The sequence below is a fragment of the Temnothorax nylanderi genome, unplaced genomic scaffold, assembly GCF_030848795.1.
Source record: "Temnothorax nylanderi isolate EJ_2023f unplaced genomic scaffold, tnyl_v1.0 TNYL_tig0018_pilon, whole genome shotgun sequence".
Lineage (NCBI taxonomy): Eukaryota > Metazoa > Arthropoda > Insecta > Hymenoptera > Formicidae > Temnothorax > Temnothorax nylanderi.
In genome coordinates, this window is record NW_027249080.1 from 135,200 (window position 1) to 154,886 (window position 19,687).

At 46.3% G+C, this 19,687-nt stretch overlaps 1 protein-coding gene across 1 annotated transcript; it reads left to right on the forward strand.

The window, feature by feature from the left end:
* Window positions 1–757: 757 nt before the first annotated feature.
* Window positions 758–3,615, forward strand: LOC139768771 (uncharacterized). Its single transcript, XM_071699301.1, has 9 exons — window positions 758–1,011; window positions 1,567–1,753; window positions 1,836–1,971; window positions 2,052–2,269; window positions 2,331–2,391; window positions 2,482–2,610; window positions 2,694–3,032; window positions 3,181–3,263; window positions 3,351–3,615. The coding sequence occupies exons 1-9, from the start codon at window positions 975–977 to the stop codon at window positions 3,475–3,477; spliced, it is 1,317 nt and encodes a 438-aa protein (XP_071555402.1). The 5' UTR covers window positions 758–974; the 3' UTR covers window positions 3,478–3,615.
* Window positions 3,616–19,687: the final 16,072 nt, after the last annotated feature.

Consider the following 19,687-nt stretch of genomic DNA (forward strand, 5'->3'; position numbering starts at 1 on the left):
AAGAGATATACATAAATTGTGTCACAGATGATAAATATATATATTAATTTTTCGGGATATTATTTTTTATTTAAGCCATTCGTTATATTTCTTATTATAAGGCCTGGCTATAATGATTAATAATAAGAATAGGTGTTACATTATATTTTTATGTATTTAGACAGTTGTCACGACAGCAGTACGGATATCCACAACACGTCATTCGTTCGAGAGTGCGTGAGCGTTTTTTGGGAATATTAATTATATTATCAATTCAAATTTTGCTCATATACACGAGCAATGATAAAAATACAATTATTAAATTAAAATATTAATAATTTATCAGTTACTCGTACAAAGTAATAAAATCTATTTTATTATATAATATATATATATTATAAAATATTAAATTAATATTGAATATTAATTACTTATAATTGATTAATGAAGGATTAAATATTTAATTATTAATAATTATTAAATCTAAAATTGATACCATATTATTGAAAAATATAAAAATATTATATGTATATTTAATTAATATTAATATTAAATAAATACACATTGAAAACACGTATAATACGACACCAAATGCACTTTGTATGTAAAATTATAAAAAGAAATTTATCCTGAAATAATATATATATATATATCTCTTTCTGTGACGTGAATTATAAAGAAATAATCGGTTTTTAATAATATATATAGTATCTTCTCAAGTGTAACGTGTAGCTATATGTATACTAAAGCGACATTTGATTTCCAGCGAACGCGATCCAGTTGCGCGACTTTACTACCACCATTCCCGTTAAATGTGTCGCCAGCACTGACAACAGCTGGACAACAGTGACAACGATGCAGGCAGATGCAGGTGTTCCCGTTGACGAGGCTCGGCTGACGTGTGTGTCGCGGCAATAAACCGCGATTTCCCCGGGAGGACGTACTATGGAGACGCCGCGATCAATTTAACACCAATATTCTGCGGAGAATGTGCCATGTCGGTCTCGGATCCTCTCATCAAGGAGCTGAAAGGTAATCCTGCCATCGAACGGGTCAGGTTAGGCGGACCGTTAAACGCACGCCAAGGGGCTTTATGACTTTATTTTCTTTCGTATACACGAGTTTTCTTTTCAAAATTATCCGGGTGTACGTCATCAATTTTCAGTCATTGTTTTAGTAATTTATTCACTTTTCGTTTTGGAAAAAAATATTGAGTAACTTTTGACATGACCAATATTAGTGTTTTAATAGGATATAAATGAAAAATGTTGAAGTTGTGTGCTGAGTGAAAAATGTTGAATTTTTAAATTGATTAAAAACATTAGTCTTATCAATATAATGTATTTATAAGGATATTGTAAATAATAACAAGAATGATTATCATGTGTCGATAATATCAAAAAAGTCATATCTTCATATATATTTTCCAAAAAACAAATAATATGTCTTTCTTTGCCAACATTTTCAGAAACACATATTTCTTCGTCATCGTTGCTTTCTCGTTAATCATATTGATAAATTTTTTTACCCTGTCTATAAAAAGTAATGTACCTGAGCTTGTGGAATAATCTTATGATATCTTTTCAGGATGGACTCGGAAGCTGATAGAACATGCTAAGGAAATCACTGATGAAAATGAAGATCTGTGCCACTTTTGCAAGTGCTTGGAAAATTGCTTCCAAAAGGATTTACTGCCTCCACTCGATAGTGTTGGATACTTTAAGGTACCTTATGCATGGCACTGGTTAGAGTATGTCGCCGAGAAGAATTACAGGTGAAGCGACTTTCTTATTCCTTCTTCAATATCTACGATTTCATGTATTGCCTGCTATTTAACGTCAATGTGATGTTTCTAGCGGTTACAGTACGTTCCTCTTGGTAGTCGAGCAAGTGAAGCAAAATGCTAAGGTGCGTACACCTGCCGGGCGACTGCGTCTCCTGATAAGAGCATGCCTCGTGCGAAGATGCCTTCACATGCCGGTAGAAATATTGGTGAGACGTTACGCCAAATGCACTTAATCCACGTCCATTGTGCACATTTGTTAATTGGTTATGGAAATTGGTCCATTTAGAACAGAATACCAACTTTAGCTGCCGAGTTTTACAACTTGAAAAGCATTTTGGGAGATGATATTCTACGAGAGATACTACTGTCTGTGCTATTGCAGTGCAGTAAATTTAACTTTAAACTGAATTTAAGAAATGCAGCTTTCTTAGACGACACCTGGCAAATGCCGAAATGTGCAGCATTGGAGCTGGTACCTTGCAAAAGTTTAGGCATCTCTGTATGGTAAGTGATTGTTGTGATAAGAAAGAAGGAGCCTCGTGAATCTTATTCGCTGCTATTGCAGTTTCACCGGCGACAAGGCATTAATTGTGAATGTCAACGAGAAATCGGTAGCTGCTGAAGATGTAAGAAAAAGATCTCTCTGAGTATCTAACTATTTAACTTTTTAAAATTGTAAATGCTTAATTGTTATTTACATGCTACATGTAAATCAGAATAAAGTCGAGATCGGAGATGTACTGGACGAGATAAACGAGAATGTCATCAATGGCGATAGTAAGGGAAAACTACGTAAAATTATGAAGAAGGCTCGTGGACAACCGATAATGCTACATATCATTAAGGTAATCTAGCAAATAACGACTAATAAAAATATATTATAAAAAAAAATTTATATAACAGATATACGATTGCTGTGTATTTTCAGCATTATACCAAAAAATCCTGTGAGCTTTATGAACCAATAGTGCATCTTATAAAAAATTCTGGTATCGAGAGCATGAAGTCCTTGATACAAATATCACGATTAGACCAAGTGGGAGGAGCCACTAAAAAAACTCAGATATCTAAATCAGGGAGTAAAACATTAGGCAGCGGATTCTTCGTGAAATACTGCGGCTCTGTGCATGTCGGCGCAGAGGGAGACGTTAAGCAGATTGAGAAAGCAATTTGGCATTTATTGAAATCCGGAGAAGTAAAACAAGTGCCTGTGCGATTTGAATGCTTAGAAATTGGAATTGTAGTAACTCGAGAAGTAGACGATCAGGTAAATTAATAGAGCTTAATCACAGATTTAAAAGAATTATCGGAAGTTACAAATAGCTTCTATTTCAATTATTAAATTCAAGATAATTTAGGAAATATACGTAATATATATGCATTAAACTAAACAATATTCTTATTTTTTTTTTTAGACAATATGCAAACAAAGTTATATGGAAATATCATCATGTGGACGTACTATCAATATCCCAGATTATTTCGCATTCATCGCAGGGTGAGTTCTATCAAATTAATGTTAGCATAGATATGTTTTTAAGTCATATGCGCATAACTTACTTATGTCATCTATTATCATTTTCAGAGAAACAAATTGTAACGTGGCAACAAAATTTGATGCTTACATCTTTCATCATCGAAATGAAAACGAGGTCCAACAAATATTACAGAGTCTGGGACAAGGGTTTCAACGTACTCATTTTGCAGTATAAGCAATTTATGTATATAATATGGATTTATTTAACTATAGAGCAAAAGGAACCTTATTATCTTCCTCATATTATTTATTAATAGTTTTCCTCAAATCTGTGAGACCAAAGAACTTAATAAAATCACCAAAGTTATCCATATTACGAATAATCAGTTTATTTTATTCGATAGCAATTATAATAATTTTTCTGACGTCTCATATCTCTTTCATATATTTTTTGTGTGCGCATCTTATTACATAATTATTATTAATATTATTATTGTTAATAACGTGTTGTTTTAATTAATTCACAAGAGATTTGAAGACACTGCTAATGTATAAGTCTTATTTCCTTAAAATGAAAATGTAATTTTAATTAAATCGTTTTTACACTTTGTGTCATTAATATTTACTAATTTCATATAATTGATAATTACTTGATACTATAAATAGTATCACACTTTTTTTTACATTCTCTTTTATATTCTTACTATTCTCATATGTATGTACATACTAATATTGTATCGCATTTCAATCCATTACAGTAGGAGCAATGTGCATACGCAATAGCAGACGAATGATGGTTTATCGAATTGCAGATTGACAATCACTCGTGCATACTATCACAAAGAAACCTAAGAGTGGACACGCCTGGGTTTTAAGTGAAACCCGCCCATTAGCGTCACAAAATGTGCATCTTGAACTACGTAGCCACGTCCACGAATATTTCCAATGGGTAACACGTTACGTCCACGAGTGTTTCCAATGGGTAACACGTCAGGTCCACGAATACCTTCAACGAGTAACACACCAGATCCACGAATGTTTCCAATGGATAACACATCACGTCCACGGTCGTCGACTCTGTCTCATAGCCTTCCGAGATAATTTCCTATGAGAAACCAACAATTAAAGAACAAAATATGCTTGTTACGGAACATTCAGCAAGAACACACATAGATACCATGTTACATAATTGACTATTGACTGTGGAAATTTTTGAGACTACAAAAATTAATATTGGATAGTTAACATTGTATATATGTACGTTTCTTGCAAGAAAGCACTCGTATAAGCATAATATATATAACTAAGAAATTTATTATAATTACAAAATTTTGTATAAAATATTAATAAATTTATATCAAATTTATATTGTATTTAAAATTTAGAATTATGTTCTCGATTATAATCTATTGAAAAGTTAGAAAACAAATGGTACGTTTAGAGCGTAACATTCTAATAATAATAATAAAAATTAATTAATTGGAACACCCTTTTCCATCTAGGTTTCATGTGTAAAATAAAAAATATATATAATGTATGTACAAATGACATAGCTTAGCTAACATTTGAAAAAATTGAAATTTTTATTATATTATATCGGTTATTACGATACAAGTCAAAAATTATCGAGAGACAATTTAATTATATTTTATAATTACAAAAATTGATTTATTTGTTAATCCATGGGTTGTCATTGTATCATTATTATAATCAGTAAACTGATATCAGTATCTTATAATACTGTATAACGAAATAAATAAAAAATTCTCAAGGATTAGATACATTATTACGCATTTCAATGCGGCTGCGTTCGGGGAGCGCGCTATTAGCGCTATTTGCTTATTCTATCTTTATCGCTCATCAGGTGTAAAGGTCTATCCAGACAAACTTGCATAGGAGCATAAGCATATGCATAAAGAAATAGATTGGTCTATTTCCTTATGCATATGTATATGGACCAATCAATTTTCTTATGCTTATGTTTATCCGCTATGCAAGTTTGTCTGGATAGACCTTAAAACAAAACAGGATAGAATAAGCAAATAGCGCGCTAATAGCGCGCTCCCCGAATCCAGCCAGTACCGACGCATCATTTCGAGATATTATCGCGAGTTTGACCAATCAGGACGCGGAAACCTACGTTTATTTAACCCATTGGCCATGTCGTGATCTTCAATGCGCAATCGATATTCAGCGCCTCCACTCGCGGGGAGAAGTAACCAATTCATTTAAATTTCTCTATACGTTAGCAAGTAGCCCACCCAGGGAGTGTCGTCGGCGCCGAACGAGCGGCAACGAGCCTTGAATTATTTACTCATTTTCAACACGTCTGACGTCGTGGACACAATAGAAAACGCACGAGATTAACGGATGGGTGCAGGCTAACCATGGAAGCGACGACTAACCACGATTTTCCGATCGGCTCCGCGCTCCAGACTACGAAAAGGCCCAGTAGGTAGTGTCATGGCGGCGCGATTCGACCGTTAAGAAAATTCACTTGTAATCTCGCGAATAACGCATCGATGAGATCGTTGTCGTTCAATCCCCTCGCGACACTAAAACGCCGTCATGACGCGATGAGACATCTTAAATCGATATAAGAGGAAAATTGAGCCAAAATCGTGACCGGGTCCGATTTCAATATTGGTAGTAGAATCCAACGTCGGTTATACTTCTAAAGCGGTAGTTTCCGACGCGACAATATGGCCTGACATTACGTGAGATTGCGATAAGAATATATGTATTTTCGAGCGAGTCGAGTTGAAAGTATCTGCGGCGTCGAAAATCGAGTTCGTCGATACCGACTGCGTTCGCTTTGGGCGCTTTCGTGCTGAAAGCGTCAGTCCATCTTTATTGCTCCGTTACATGTTGAAAAAAGATGGAGTGATGCTTTCAGCACGAAAGCGTCCAAAGCGAACGCAGCCATCGTCTCGATTTTATTCTTATTTTGGGAGACGCGCGAGGATTTTCGAACAAAGCGAAAAGCGAAAATTTGTAGCATACAGCTTAATCACAGTATAAGTAGGTACAGTAGGTCCATTCCTTTGATCTGAAGTGAAATGGTCCGCCATGATGTTGAGTGTGGAAATCGTATGTCTGTCCTTCTCCATCGCTCGCGGAGAAGGACAGACATACGATCGACGATCTTTCTCCTTCTCCATCTTATTGACCGCCATATTGTTCAGTGTGCACTATTACTAATGTGGCGAAGGCCCGGTCTACAATGGGTGTTGTAAGTCGTAAGAATTAACCAATCACAGTCCATTATTCTCCTTGCGGTCGAAGAATAATGAACTGTGATTGGCCAATTCTTATGACTTACGACTTACAACATCCATTGTAGACCGGGCCTTTAATGTTACAAGCGGAATTCATTGATGTTTGATTTTTCTTTCTCTTTTCTTTTTACAGGACGTTCGCATTATTTCTGAAGCACGGAGAGTTCTCCAAGTAATCCTTTCATCGTGCATTTCTCCCGCTCGCAGGAAGAGACGCGATCGCATCTTACAGAGCACTGTACAGCGAAATAAATAAAAAATTTCGAGCGGCTAGAAAGAAAATTATCCCTCTCTGTAGTTTTTTGTATCTTTTTTAATACTTTTTTAAAGGTAGGAATTGTTATGTATATCTTCCATTCTCGTGCTATTAATCCATTATGCAGGATTTTTTGAAAAATGGCTTTGATATCAGATTTAATTTTTATTCGTATTTGACCATTTCATCTGTGATGTTTTATCTAGTTCGTGGGGTTTTCTATTCTATGTTTCAGCTATGTTTACTGCTTCAACCACATTTTCTAGAGTAATCTCCTCTTCTTCAATATTTTGAGCAAGTGCTTCCAGGCTTTCAATAGTTTCGTGCTCTTCATTTTCTTCTGCTTTCCGTACAGGTATATATATTCCATAAGTAAGTCTATTCTGATGGTACAGGAGTTTTGGAATTCTTTAAAAATTCTGTATTAATCTCGCAGACATTCCGTAGGTGTTCTTTTCTGATTAATCTATTAGCGATTCAATATTTACAAAGAATTAGGCCATATTCGTTACCCACATTGGCCGAAGTAAATGGTCTTGCATCTATTGACTTAGGTAAATCTTTATATAGTTGACAACTGAATTATATATGGTCTCTTAAATTTGAGAATGTTTATTTGTACTGTTATTTAAATCCAGAGTTCCTCTAACAAGAGTCTGACCAGCTTGCAGTTCAGGGTATAAGAGAGAAAGAGAAAGCGATATACATTCATATATGTATACATTCATATCGCTTTCTCTTTCTCTCTTATATTTCTTTCTCTTTTTGTTCTCTTGCTTTTGCCAAAAAATGCCGAACTAATCAAAAGTTGCTGTCTGATGGCCAGACTCTTATTAGAGGGACTCTATTTATATCGATAGAAGATACATGACCATTATGATTAATTACATTTTTGCTAGACATTGCATAACATCAGGAATAATTTTATTTCCAATTCTTAAGTTAAAATCACTCATAAAAATACTTTTTTATTTCTTGGAATGTTGCCTAATACTTTCTGAATTTGATCAAAACAAAATACTTCTAAAACATTTATATTATTATTAAACAGACACTAACGGATATTTTATCTCAACCAAGCATATTTATTTTTTCCGTAAAATCCAACACTGTATAATTCTGTAAAATTTTTGTAATGAAATCGTTAATATAGATATTACATTTTGAGGAAATTTTTAAAGATACGTGTTTTAACTGACACAAGCACAAATCTCACATTTTATTATCTGATAATATCAATGACATAAAAAATGCAGCGGTCTTGTTACTAAACAAGAAATAACTCAAAATTTATAAACTTAAAATAAATATTAAGAAATTATGTGGTATCTGTCATTGACAAAAATATAATAATCACTTAAATACAATAAATGATTACAGAATATAAGTGCCTGATTCACATCGAGATCGTATATTCTGTTCCAGCGACCGCAAGATGCACACCGGATTTAAGAACCGACGCTCAGTTATTGCGAAACGCATCTTCTCGGAATAACGTCCCATCTATCAAACATATGGTCGAAACATTGGCTCTTCACATCGTCTACTTGCCGTTTGTGAAGGCCCTAACATATCCGTATTGCGAAGTAGAATGGTGTGGACTGATATCCCCGTTGAAGTGTCTCGCGCGGAGCGAACGTATACGCTCGCGGTATTCGCGTTGCAATTTGCGAGCGAAGTATGCTGTGTGAATGAGTCGATCGCCGTCCGAATCTGAGCCTCGGGCTTTCCGCATTGCGTTTGCGTTGCGATTCACGAGCGATCGAGTATGCTGTGCGAATGAGTTGCTTGCCGGCCGAATCCGAGTTTCGGGCTTAACGCGTTGCGTTGCGTTGCAATTTGCGAGCGAAGCATACAAAGTGAGTGAGTCGATCGCCGTCCGAATCTGAGCCTCGGGCTTTCCGCATTGCGTTTGCGTTGCGATTCACGAGCGATCGAATGTGCAGAGTGAGTGAGTTGCTTGCCGTCCGAATCCGATTTTCGCGCTTTCCGCGTTGCGTTGCGTTGCAATTTGCGAGCGAGGTATGCTGTGCGAATGAGTTGCTTGCCGTCCGAATCCGATTTTCGCGCTTTCCGCGTTGCGTTGCAATTTGCGAGCGAAGTATGCTGTGCGAATGAGTTGCTTGCCGGCCGAATCCGAGTTTCGGGCTTTCCGCGTTGCGTTGCGTTGCAATTTGCGAGCGAGGTATGCTGTGCGAATGAGTTGCTTGCCGGCCGAATCCGAGTTTCGGGCTTTCCGCGTTGCGTTGCGTTGCAATTTGCGAGCGAAGCATACAAAGTGAGTGAGTCGATCGCCGTCCGAATCTGAGCCTCGGGCTTTCCGCATTGCGTTTGCGTTGCGATTCACGAGCGATCGAGTGTGCAGTGTGAGTGAGTTGCTTGCCGTCCGAATCCGATTTTCGCGCTTTCCGCGTTGCGTTGCGTTGCGTTGCAATTTGCGAGCGAAGTATGCTGTGCGAATGAGTTGCTTGCCGGCCGAATCCGAGTTTCGCGATTTCCGCGTTGCGTTGCGTTGCAATTTGCGAGCGAGGTATGCTGTGCGAATGAGTTGCTTGCCGTCCGAATCCGATTTTCGCGCTTTCCGCTTGCGTTGCGTTGCAATTTGCGAGCGAGAGTATGCTGTGCGAATGAGTTGCTTGCCGGCCGAATCCGAGTTTCGCGGCTTAACGCGTTGCGTTGCGTTGCAATTTGCGAGCGAAGCATACAAAGTGAGTGAGTCGATCGCCGTCCGAATCTGAGCCTCGGGCTTTCCGCATTGCGTTTGCGTTGCGATTCACGAGCGATCGAGTGTGCAGATGTGAGTGAGTTGCTTGCCGTCCGAATCCGATTTTCGCGCTTTCCGCGTTGCGTTGCAATTTGCGAGCGAAGTATGCTGTGCGAATGAGTTGCTTGCCGGCCGAACCGAGTTTCGGCTTAACGCGTTGCGTTGCGTTGCAATTTGCGAGCGAAGCATACAAAGTGAGTGAGTCGATCGCCGTCCGAATCTGAGCCTCGGGCTTTCCGCATTGCGTTTGCGTTGCGATTCACGAGCGATCGAGTGTGCTGAGTGAGTGAGTTGCTTGCCGGCCGAATCCGAGTTTCGGCTTATCGCGTTGCGTTGCGTTGCAATTTGCGAGCGAAGCATACAAAGTGAGTGAGTCGATCGCCGTCCGAATCTGAGCCTCGGGCTTACCGCATTGCGTTGCGTTGCGATTCACGAGCGATCGAGTGTGCAGTAGTGAGTGAGTTGCTTGCCGTCCGAATCCGAGTTTCGCGCTTTCCGCATTGCGTTTGCGTTGCGATTTGCGAGCGAAGTATGCTGTGCGAATGAGTTGCTTGCCGGCCGAATCCGAGTTTCGGGCTTAACGCGTTGCGTTGCGTTGCAATTTGCGAGCGAAGCATACAAAGTGAGTGAGTCGATCGCCGTCCGAATCTGAGCCTCGGGCTTTCCGCATTGCGTTTGCGTTGCGATTCACGAGCGATCGAGTGTGCATGAGTGAGTGAGTTGCTTGCCGGCCGAATCCGAGTTTTCGCGCTTTCCGCGTTGCGTTGCAATTTGCGAGCGAAGTATGCTGTTGCGAATGAGTTGCTTGCCGGCCGAATCCGAGTTTCGGGCTTAACGCGTTGCGTTGCGTTGCAATTTGCGAGCGAAGCATACAAAGTGAGTGAGTCGATCGCCGTCCGAATCTGAGCTCGGGCTTCCGCATTGCGTTTGCGTTGCGATTCACGAGCGATCGAGTGTGCTGAGTGAGTGAGTTGCTTGCCGGGCGAATCCGAGTTTCGCGATTTCCGCGTTGCGTTGCGTTGCAATTTGCGAGCGAAGTATGCTGTGCGAATGAGTTGCTTGCCGGCCGAACACGAGTTTCGGGCTTAACGCGTTGCGTTGCGTTGCAATTTGCGAGCGAAGCATACAAAGTGAGTGAGTCGATCGCCGTCCGAATCTGAGCCTCGGGCTTTCCGCATTGCGTTTGCGTTGCGATTCACGAGCGATCGAGTATGCTGTGCGAATGAGTTGCTTGCCGGCCGAATCCGAGTTTCGGGCTTATCGCGTTGCGTTGCGTTGCAATTTGCGAGCGAAGCATACAAAGTGAGTGAGTCGATCGCCGTCCGAATCTGAGCCTCGGGCTTTCCGCATTGCGTTGCGTTGCGATTCACGAGCGATCGAGTGTGCGAGTGAGTGAGTTGCTTGCCGTCCGAATCCGAGTTTCGCGCTTTCCGCGTTGCGTTGCGTTGCAATTTGCGAGCGAAGTATGCTGTGCGAATGAGTTGCTTGCCGTCCGAATCCGATTTTCGCGCTTTCCGCGTTGCGTTGCGTTGCAATTTGCGAGCGAAGTATGCTGTGCGAATGAGTTGCTTGCCGTCCGAATCCGAGTTTCGCGCTTTCCGCGTTGCGTTGCGTTGCAATTTGCGAGCGAGGTATGCTGTGCGAATGAGTTGCTTGCCGGCCGAATCCGAGTTTCGGGCTTAACGCGTTGCGTTGCGTTGCAATTTGCGAGCGAAGCATACAAAGTGAGTGAGTCGATCGCCGTCCGAATCTGAGCCTCGGGCTTTCCGCATTGCGTTTGCGTTGCGATTCACGAGCGATCGAATGTGCAGAGTGAGTGAGTTGCTTGCCGTCCGAATCCGATTTTCGCGCTTTCCGCGTTGCGTTGCAATTTGCGAGTGAAGTATGCTGTGCGAATGAGTTGCTTGCCGGCCGAATCCGAGTTTCGCGCTTTCCGCGTTGCGTTGCGTTGCAATTTGCGAGCGAAGCATACAAAGTGAGTGAGTCGATCGCCGTCCGAATCTGAGCCTCGGGCTTTCCGCATTGCGTTTGCGTTGCGATTCACGAGCGATCGAGTGTGCAGTGTGAGTGAGTTGCTTGCCGTCCGAATCCGATTTTCGCGCTTTCCGCGTTGCGTTGCAATTTGCGAGCGAAGTATGTTGTGCGAATGAGTTGCTTGCCGGCCGAACACGAGTTTCGGGCTTAACGCGTTGCGTTGCGTTGCAATTTGCGAGCGAAGCATACAAAGTGAGTGAGTCGATCGCCGTCCGAATCTGAGCCTCGGGCTTTCCGCATTGCGTTTGCGTTGCGATTCACGAGCGATCGAGTGTGCATGAGTGAGTGAGTTGCTTGCCGGTCCGAATCCGATTTTCGCGATTTCCGCGTTGCGTTGCGTTGCAATTTGCGACTTGCCGTCCGAATCCGATTTCGCGCTTTCCGCGCGTTGCGTTGCAATTTGCGAGCGAAGTATGCTGTGCGAATGAGTTGCTTGCCGGCCGAATCCGAGTTTCGGGCTTTCCGCGTTGCGTTGCGTTGCAATTTGCGAGCGAAGCATACAAAGTGAGTGAGTCGATCGCCGTCCGAATCTGAGCCTCGGGCTTTCCGCATTGCGTTTGCGTTGCGATTCACGAGCGATCGAGTGTGCAGTGTGAGTGAGTTGCTTGCCGTCCGAATCCGATTTTCGCGCTTTCCGCGTTGCGTTGCGTTGCGTTGCAATTTGCGAGCGAAGTATGCTGTGCGAATGAGTTGCTTGCCGGCCGAATCCGAGTTTCGCGCTTTCCGCGTTGCGTTGCGTTGCAATTTGCGAGCGAAGCATACAAAGTGAGTGAGTCGATCGCCGTCCGAATCTGAGCCTCGGGCTTTCCGCATTGCGTTTGCGTTGCGATTCACGAGCGATCGAGTATGCTGTGCGAATGAGTTGCTTGCCGGCCGAATCCGAGTTTCGGGCTTAACGCGTTGCGTTGCGTTGCAATTTGCGAGCGAAGCATACAAAGTGAGTGAGTCGATCGCCGTCCGAATCTGAGCCTCGGGCTTTCCGCATTGCGTTTGCGTTGCGATTCACGAGCGATCGAGTGTGCAGTGTGAGTGAGTTGCTTGCCGTCCGAATCCGATTTTCGCGCTTTCCGCGTTGCGTTGCGTTGCGTTGCAATTTGCGAGCGAAGTATGCTGTGCGAATGAGTTGCTTGCCGGCCGAATCCGAGTTTCGCGCTTTCCGCGTTGCGTTGCGTTGCAATTTGCGAGCGAAGCATACAAATTGAGTGAGTCGATCGCCGTCCGAATCTGAGCCTCGGGCTTTCCGCATTGCGTTTGCGTTGCGATTCACGAGCGATCGAGTGTGCAGAGTGAGTGAGTTGCTTGCCGTCCGAATCCGATTTTCGCGCTTTCCGCGTTGCGTTGCGTTGCGTTGCAATTTGCGAGCGAAGTATGCTGTGCGAATGAGTTGCTTGCCGTCCGAATCCGATTTTCGCGCTTTCCGCGTTGCGTTGCGTTGCAATTTGCGAGCGAAGTATGCTGTGCGAATGAGTTGCTTGCCGGCCGAATCCGAGTTTCGCGCTTTCCGCGTTGCGTTGCGTTGCAATTTGCGAGCGAAGCATACAAAGTGAGTGAGTCGATCGCCGTCCGAATCTGAGCCTCGGGCTTTCCGCATTGCGTTTGCGTTGCGATTCACGAGCGATCGAGTGTGCAGAGTGAGTGAGTTGCTTGCCGTCCGAATCCGATTTTCGCGCTTTCCGCGTTGCGTTGCAATTTGCGAGCGAGTATGCTTGTGCGAATGAGTTGCTTGCCGGCCGAACACGAGTTTCGGGCTTAACGCGTTGCGTTGCGTTGCAATTTGCGAGCGAAGCATACAAAGTGAGTGAGTCGATCGCCGTCCGAATCTGAGCCTCGGGCTTTCCGCATTGCGTTTGCGTTGCGATTCACGAGCGATCGAGTGTGCAGTGTGAGTGAGTTACTTGCCGTCCGAATCCGATTTTCGCGCTTTCCGCGTTGCGTTGCAATTTGCGAGCGAAGTATGCTGTGCGAATGAGTTGCTTGCCGGCCGAATCCGAGTTTCGGGCTTTCCGCGTTGCGTTGCGTTGCAATTTGCGAGCGAGGTATGCTGTGCGAATGAGTTGCTTGCCGGCCGAACACGAGTTTCGGGCTTAACGCGTTGCGTTGCGTTGCAATTTGCGAGCGAAGCATACAAAGTGAGTGAGTCGATCGCCGTCCGAATCTGAGCCTCGGGCTTTCCGCATTGCGTTTGCGTTGCGATTCACGAGCGATCGAGTGTGCTGTGCGAATGAGTTGCTTGCCGTCCGAATCCGATTTTCGCGCTTTCCGCGTTGCGTTGCAATTTGCGAGCGAAGCATACAAAGTGAGTGAGTCGATCGCCGTCCGAATCTGAGCCTCGGGCTTTCCGCATTGCGTTTGCGTTGCGATTCACGAGCGATCGAGTGTGCTGAGTGAGTGAGTTGCTTGCCGGCCGAATCCGAGTTTCGGGCTTAATCGCGTTGCGTTGCGTTGCAATTTGCGAGCGAAGCATACAAAGTGAGTGATTCGATCGCCGTCCGAATCTGAGCCTCGGGCTTTCCGCATTGCGTTTGCGTTGCGATTCACGAGCGATCGAGTGTGCAGTGTGAGTGAGTTACTTGCCGTCCGAATCCGATTTTCGCGCTTTCCGCGTTGCGTTGCGTTGCGTTGCAATTTGCGAGCGAAGTATGCTGTGCGAATGAGTTGCTTGCCGGCCGAATCCGAGTTTCGCGCTTTCCGCGTTGCGTTGCGTTGCAATTTGCGAGCGAAGTATGCTGTGCGAATGAGTTGCTTGCCGTCCGAATCCGATTTTCGCGCTTTCCGCGTTGCGTTGCAATTTGCGAGCGAAGTATGCTGTGCGAATGAGTTGCTTGCCGGCCGAATCCGAGTTTCGCGCTTTCCGCGTTGCGTTGCGTTGCAATTTGCGAGCGAAGCATACAAAGTGAGTGAGTCGATCGCCGTCCGAATCTGAGCCTCGGGCTTTCCGCATTGCGTTTGCGTTGCGATTCACGAGCGATCGAGTGTGCTGAGTGAGTGAGTTGCTTGCCGGCCGAATCCGAGTTTCGGACTTATCGCGTTGCGTTGCGTTGCAATTTGCGAGCGAAGCATACAAAGTGAGTGATTCGATCGCCGTCCGAATCTGAGCCTCGGGCTTTCCGCATTGCGTTTGCGTTGCGATTCACGAGCGATCGAGTGTGCTGTGCGAATGAGTTGCTTGCCGTCCGAATCCGATTTTCGCGCTTTCCGCGTTGCGTTGCAATTTGCGAGCGAAGCATACAAAGTGAGTGAGTCGATCGCCGTCCGAATCTGAGCCTCGGGCTTTCCGCATTGCGTTTGCGTTGCGATTCACGAGCGATCGAGTGTGCAGTGTGAGTGAGTTGCTTGCCGTCCGAATCCGATTTTCGCGCTTTCCGCGTTGCGTTGCAATTTGCGAGCGAGGTATGCTGTGCGAATGAGTTGCTTGCCGGCCGAACACGAGTTTCGGGCTTAACGCGTTGCGTTGCGTTGCAATTTGCGAGCGAAGCATACAAAGTGAGTGAGTCGATCGCCGTCCGAATCTGAGCCTCGGGCTTTCCGCATTGCGTTTGCGTTGCGATTCACGAGCGATCGAGTGTGCAGTGTGAGTGAGTTACTTGCCGTCCGAATCCGATTTTCGCGCTTTCCGCGTTGCGTTGCAATTTGCGAGCGAAGTATGCTGTGCGAATGAGTTGCTTGCCGGCCGAATCCGAGTTTCGGGCTTTCCGCGTTGCGTTGCGTTGCAATTTGCGAGCGAGGTATGCTGTGCGAATGAGTTGCTTGCCGGCCGAACACGAGTTTCGGGCTTAACGCGTTGCGTTGCGTTGCAATTTGCGAGCGAAGCATACAAAGTGAGTGAGTCGATCGCCGTCCGAATCTGAGCCTCGGGCTTTCCGCATTGCGTTTGCGTTGCGATTCACGAGCGATCGAGTGTGCTGTGCGAATGAGTTGCTTGCCGTCCGAATCCGATTTTCGCGCTTTCCGCGTTGCGTTGCAATTTGCGAGCGAAGTATGCTGTGCGAATGAGTTGCTTGCCGGCCGAATCCGAGTTTCGCGATTTCCGCGTTGCGTTGCGTTGCAATTTGCGAGCGAGGTATGCTGTGCGAATGAGTTGCTTGCCGGCCGAACACGAGTTTCGGGCTTAACGCGTTGCGTTGCGTTGCAATTTGCGAGCGAAGCATACAAAGTGAGTGAGTCGATCGCCGTCCGAATCTGAGCCTCGGGCTTTCCGCATTGCGTTTGCGTTGCGATTCACGAGCGATCGAGTGTGCTGAGTGAGTGAGTTGCTTGCCGGGCGAATCCGAGTTTCGCGATTTCCGCGTTGCGTTGCGTTGCAATTTGCGAGCGAAGTATGCTGTGCGAATGAGTTGCTTGCCGGCCGAACACGAGTTTCGGGCTTAACGCGTTGCGTTGCGTTGCAATTTGCGAGCGAAGCATACAAAGTGAGTGAGTCGATCGCCGTCCGAATCTGAGCCTCGGGCTTTCCGCATTGCGTTTGCGTTGCGATTCACGAGCGATCGAGTGTGCAGTGTGAGTGAGTTGCTTGCCGTCCGAATCCGATTTTCGCGCTTTCCGCGTTGCGTTGCAATTTGCGAGTGAAGTATGCTGTGCGAATGAGTTGCTTGCCGGCCGAATCCGAGTTTCGCGCTTTCCGCGTTGCGTTGCGTTGCAATTTGCGAGCGAGGTATGCTGTGCGAATGAGTTGCTTGCCGGCCGAACACGAGTTTCGGGCTTAACGCGTTGCGTTGCGTTGCAATTTGCGAGCGAAGCATACAAGTGAGTGAGTCGATCGCCGTCCGAATCTGAGCCTCGGGCTTTCCGCATTGCGTTTGCGTTGCGATTCACGAGCGATCGAGTGTGCAGTGTGAGTGAGTTGCTTGCCGTCCGAATCCGATTTTCGCGCTTTCCGCGTTGCGTTGCGTTGCAATTTGCGAGCGAGGTATGCTGTGCGAATGAGTTGCTTGCCGGCCGAACACGAGTTTCGGGCTTAACGCGTTGCGTTGCGTTGCAATTTGCGAGCGAAGCATACAAAGTGAGTGAGTCGATCGCCGTCCGAATCTGAGCCTCGGGCTTTCCGCATTGCGTTTGCGTTGCGATTCACGAGCGATCGAGTGTGCAGTGTGAGTGAGTTGCTTGCCGTCCGAATCCGATTTTCGCGCTTTCCGCGTTGCGTTGCAATTTGCGAGCGAAGTATGCTGTGCGAATGAGTTGCTTGCCGGCCGAATCCGAGTTTCGCGCTTTCCGCGTTGCGTTGCGTTGCAATTTGCGAGCGAGGTATGCTGTGCGAATGAGTTGCTTGCCGGCCGAATCACGAGTTTCGGGCTTAACGCGTTGCGTTGCGTTGCAATTTGCGAGCGAAGCATACAAAGTGAGTGAGTCGATCGCCGTCCGAATCTGAGCCTCGGGCTTTCCGCATTGCGTTTGCGTTGCGATTCACGAGCGATCGAGTGTGCTGAGTGAGTGAGTTGCTTGCCGGCCGAATCCGAGTTTCGCGATTATCGCGTTGCGTTGCGTTGCAATTTGCGAGCGAAGCTATACAAGTGAGTGAGTTCGCTCGCCGTCCGAATCTGAGCCTTCGGGCTTTCCGCATTGCGTTTGCGTTGCGATTCACGAGCGATGGAAGCTATAGCTAGTGCGAATGAGTGCTTGCCGTCCGAATCCGATTTTCGCGCTTTCCGCGTTGCGTTGCAATTTGCGAGCGACAGTATGCTGTGCGAATGAGTTGCTTGCCGGCCCGAATCCGAGTTTCGCGCTTTCCGCGTTGCGTTGCGTTGCAATTTGCGAGCGAGGTATGCTGTGCGAATGAGTTGCTTGCCGGCCGAACACGAGTTTCGGGCTTAACGCGTTGCGTTGCGTTGCAATTTGCGAGCGAAGCATACAAGTGAGTGAGTCGATCGCCGTCCGAATCTGAGCCTCGGGCTTTCCGCATTGCGTTTGCGTTGCGATTCACGAGCGATCGAGTGTGCTGAGTGCGATGAGTTGCTTGCCGGCCGAATCCGAGTTTCGGGCTTACGCGTTGCGTTGCGTTGCAATTTGCGAGCGAAGCATACAAAGTGAGTGAGTCGATCGCCGTCCGAATCTGAGCCTCGGGCTTTCCGCATTGCGTTTGCGTTGCGATTCACGAGCGATCGAGTAGTGCTGTGCGAATGAGTTGCTTGCCGGCCGAATCCGAGTTTCGGGCTTAACGCGTTGCGTTGCGTTGCAATTTGCGAGCGAAGCATACAATGTGAGTGAGTCGATCGCCGTCCGAATCTGAGCCTCGGGCTTTCCGCATTGCGTTTGCGTTGCGATTCACGAGCGATCGAGTATGCTGTGCGAATGAGTTGCTTGCCGGCCCGAATCCGAGTTTCGGGCTTATCGCGTTGCGTTGCGTTGCAATTTGCGAGCGAAGCATACAAAGTGAGTGAGTCGATCGCCGTCCGAATCTGAGCCTCGGGCTTTCCGCATTGCGTTTGCGTTGCGATTCACGAGCGATCGAGTGTGCTGTGCGAATGAGTTGCTTGCCGTCCGAATCCGATTTTCGCGCTTTCCGCGTTGCGTTGCGTTGCGTTGCAATTTGCGAGCGAAGTATGCTGTGCGAATGAGTTGCTTGCCGGCCGAATCCGAGTTTCGCGATTTCCGCGTTGCGTTGCGTTGCAATTTGCGAGCGAGGTATGCTGTGCGAATGAGTTGCTTGCCGTCCGAATCCGATTTTCGCGCTTTCCGCGTTGCGTTGCAATTTGCGAGCGAAGTATGCTGTGCGAATGAGTTGCTTGCCGGCCGAATCCGAGTTTCGGGCTTTCCGCGTTGCGTTGCGTTGCAATTTGCGAGCGAAGCATACAAAGTGAGTGAGTCGATCGCCGTCCGAATCTGAGCCTCGGGCTTTCCGCGTTGCGTTGCGTTGCGATTCACGAGCGATCGTGTGCTGTGCGAGTGAGTTGCTTGCCGGCCGAATCCGAGTTTCGCGCTTTCCGCGTTGCGTTGCGTTGCAATTTGCGAGCGAAGCATGCTGTGCGAATGAGTTGCTTGCCGTCCGAATCTGAGTTTCGGGCTTTCCGCGTTGCGTTGCGTTGCGATTTGCGAGCGAAGCATGCAAAGTGAGTGAGTTGCTTGCCGTCCGAATCCGAGCCTCGGGCTTTCCGCGTTGCGTTGCAATTTGCGAGCGATCGATGCTGTGCGAGTGAGTTGCTTGCCGGCCGAATCCGAGTTTCGGGCTTTCCGCGTTGCGTTGCGTTGCAATTTGCGAGCGAAGCATACGAATGAGTTGCTTGCGCCGTCCGAATCTGAGTTTCGGGCTTTCCGCGTTGCGTTGCGTTGCAATTTGCGAGCGAAGTGTGCAAAGTGAGTGAGTTGCTTGCCGTCCGAATCCGAGTTTCGGGCTTTCCGCGTTGCGTTTGCGTTGCAATTTGCGAGCGAAGTATGCTGTGCGAATGAGTTGCTTGCCGGCCGAATCCGAGTTTCGGGCTTTCGCGTTGCGTTGCGTTGCAATTTGCGAGCGAAGCATACTGTGTGAGTGAGTTGATCGCCGTCCGAATCTGAGCCTCGGGCTTTCCGCATTGCGTTTGCGTTGCGATTCACGAGCGATCGAGTGTGCTGTGCGAATGAGTTGCTTGCCGTCCGAATCCGAGTTTCGGGCTTTCCGCGTTGCGTTGCGTTGCAATTTGCGAGCGAAGTATGCTGTGCGAATGAGTTGCTTGCCGTCCGAATCCGATTTTCGCGCTTTCCGCGTTGCGTTGCAATTTGCGAGCGAAGTATGCTGTGCGAATGAGTTGCTTGCCGGCCGAATCCGAGTTTCGCGATTTCCGCGTTGCGTTGCGTTGCAATTTGCGAGCGAGGTATGCTGTGCGAATGAGTTGCTTGCCGGCCGAACACGAGTTTCGGGCTTAACGCGTTGCGTTGCGTTGCAATTTGCGAGCGAAGCATACAAAGTGAGTGAGTCGATCGCCGTCCGAATCTGAGCCTCGGGCTTTCCGCATTGCGTTTGCGTTGCGATTCACGAGCGATCGAGTGTGCTGAGTGAGTGAGTTGCTTGCCGGCCGAATCCGAGTTTCGGACTTATCGCGTTGCGTTGCGTTGCAATTTGCGAGCGAAGCATACAAAGTGAGTGATTCGATCGCCGTCCGAATCTGAGCCTCGGGCTTTCCGCATTGCGTTTGCGTTGCGATTC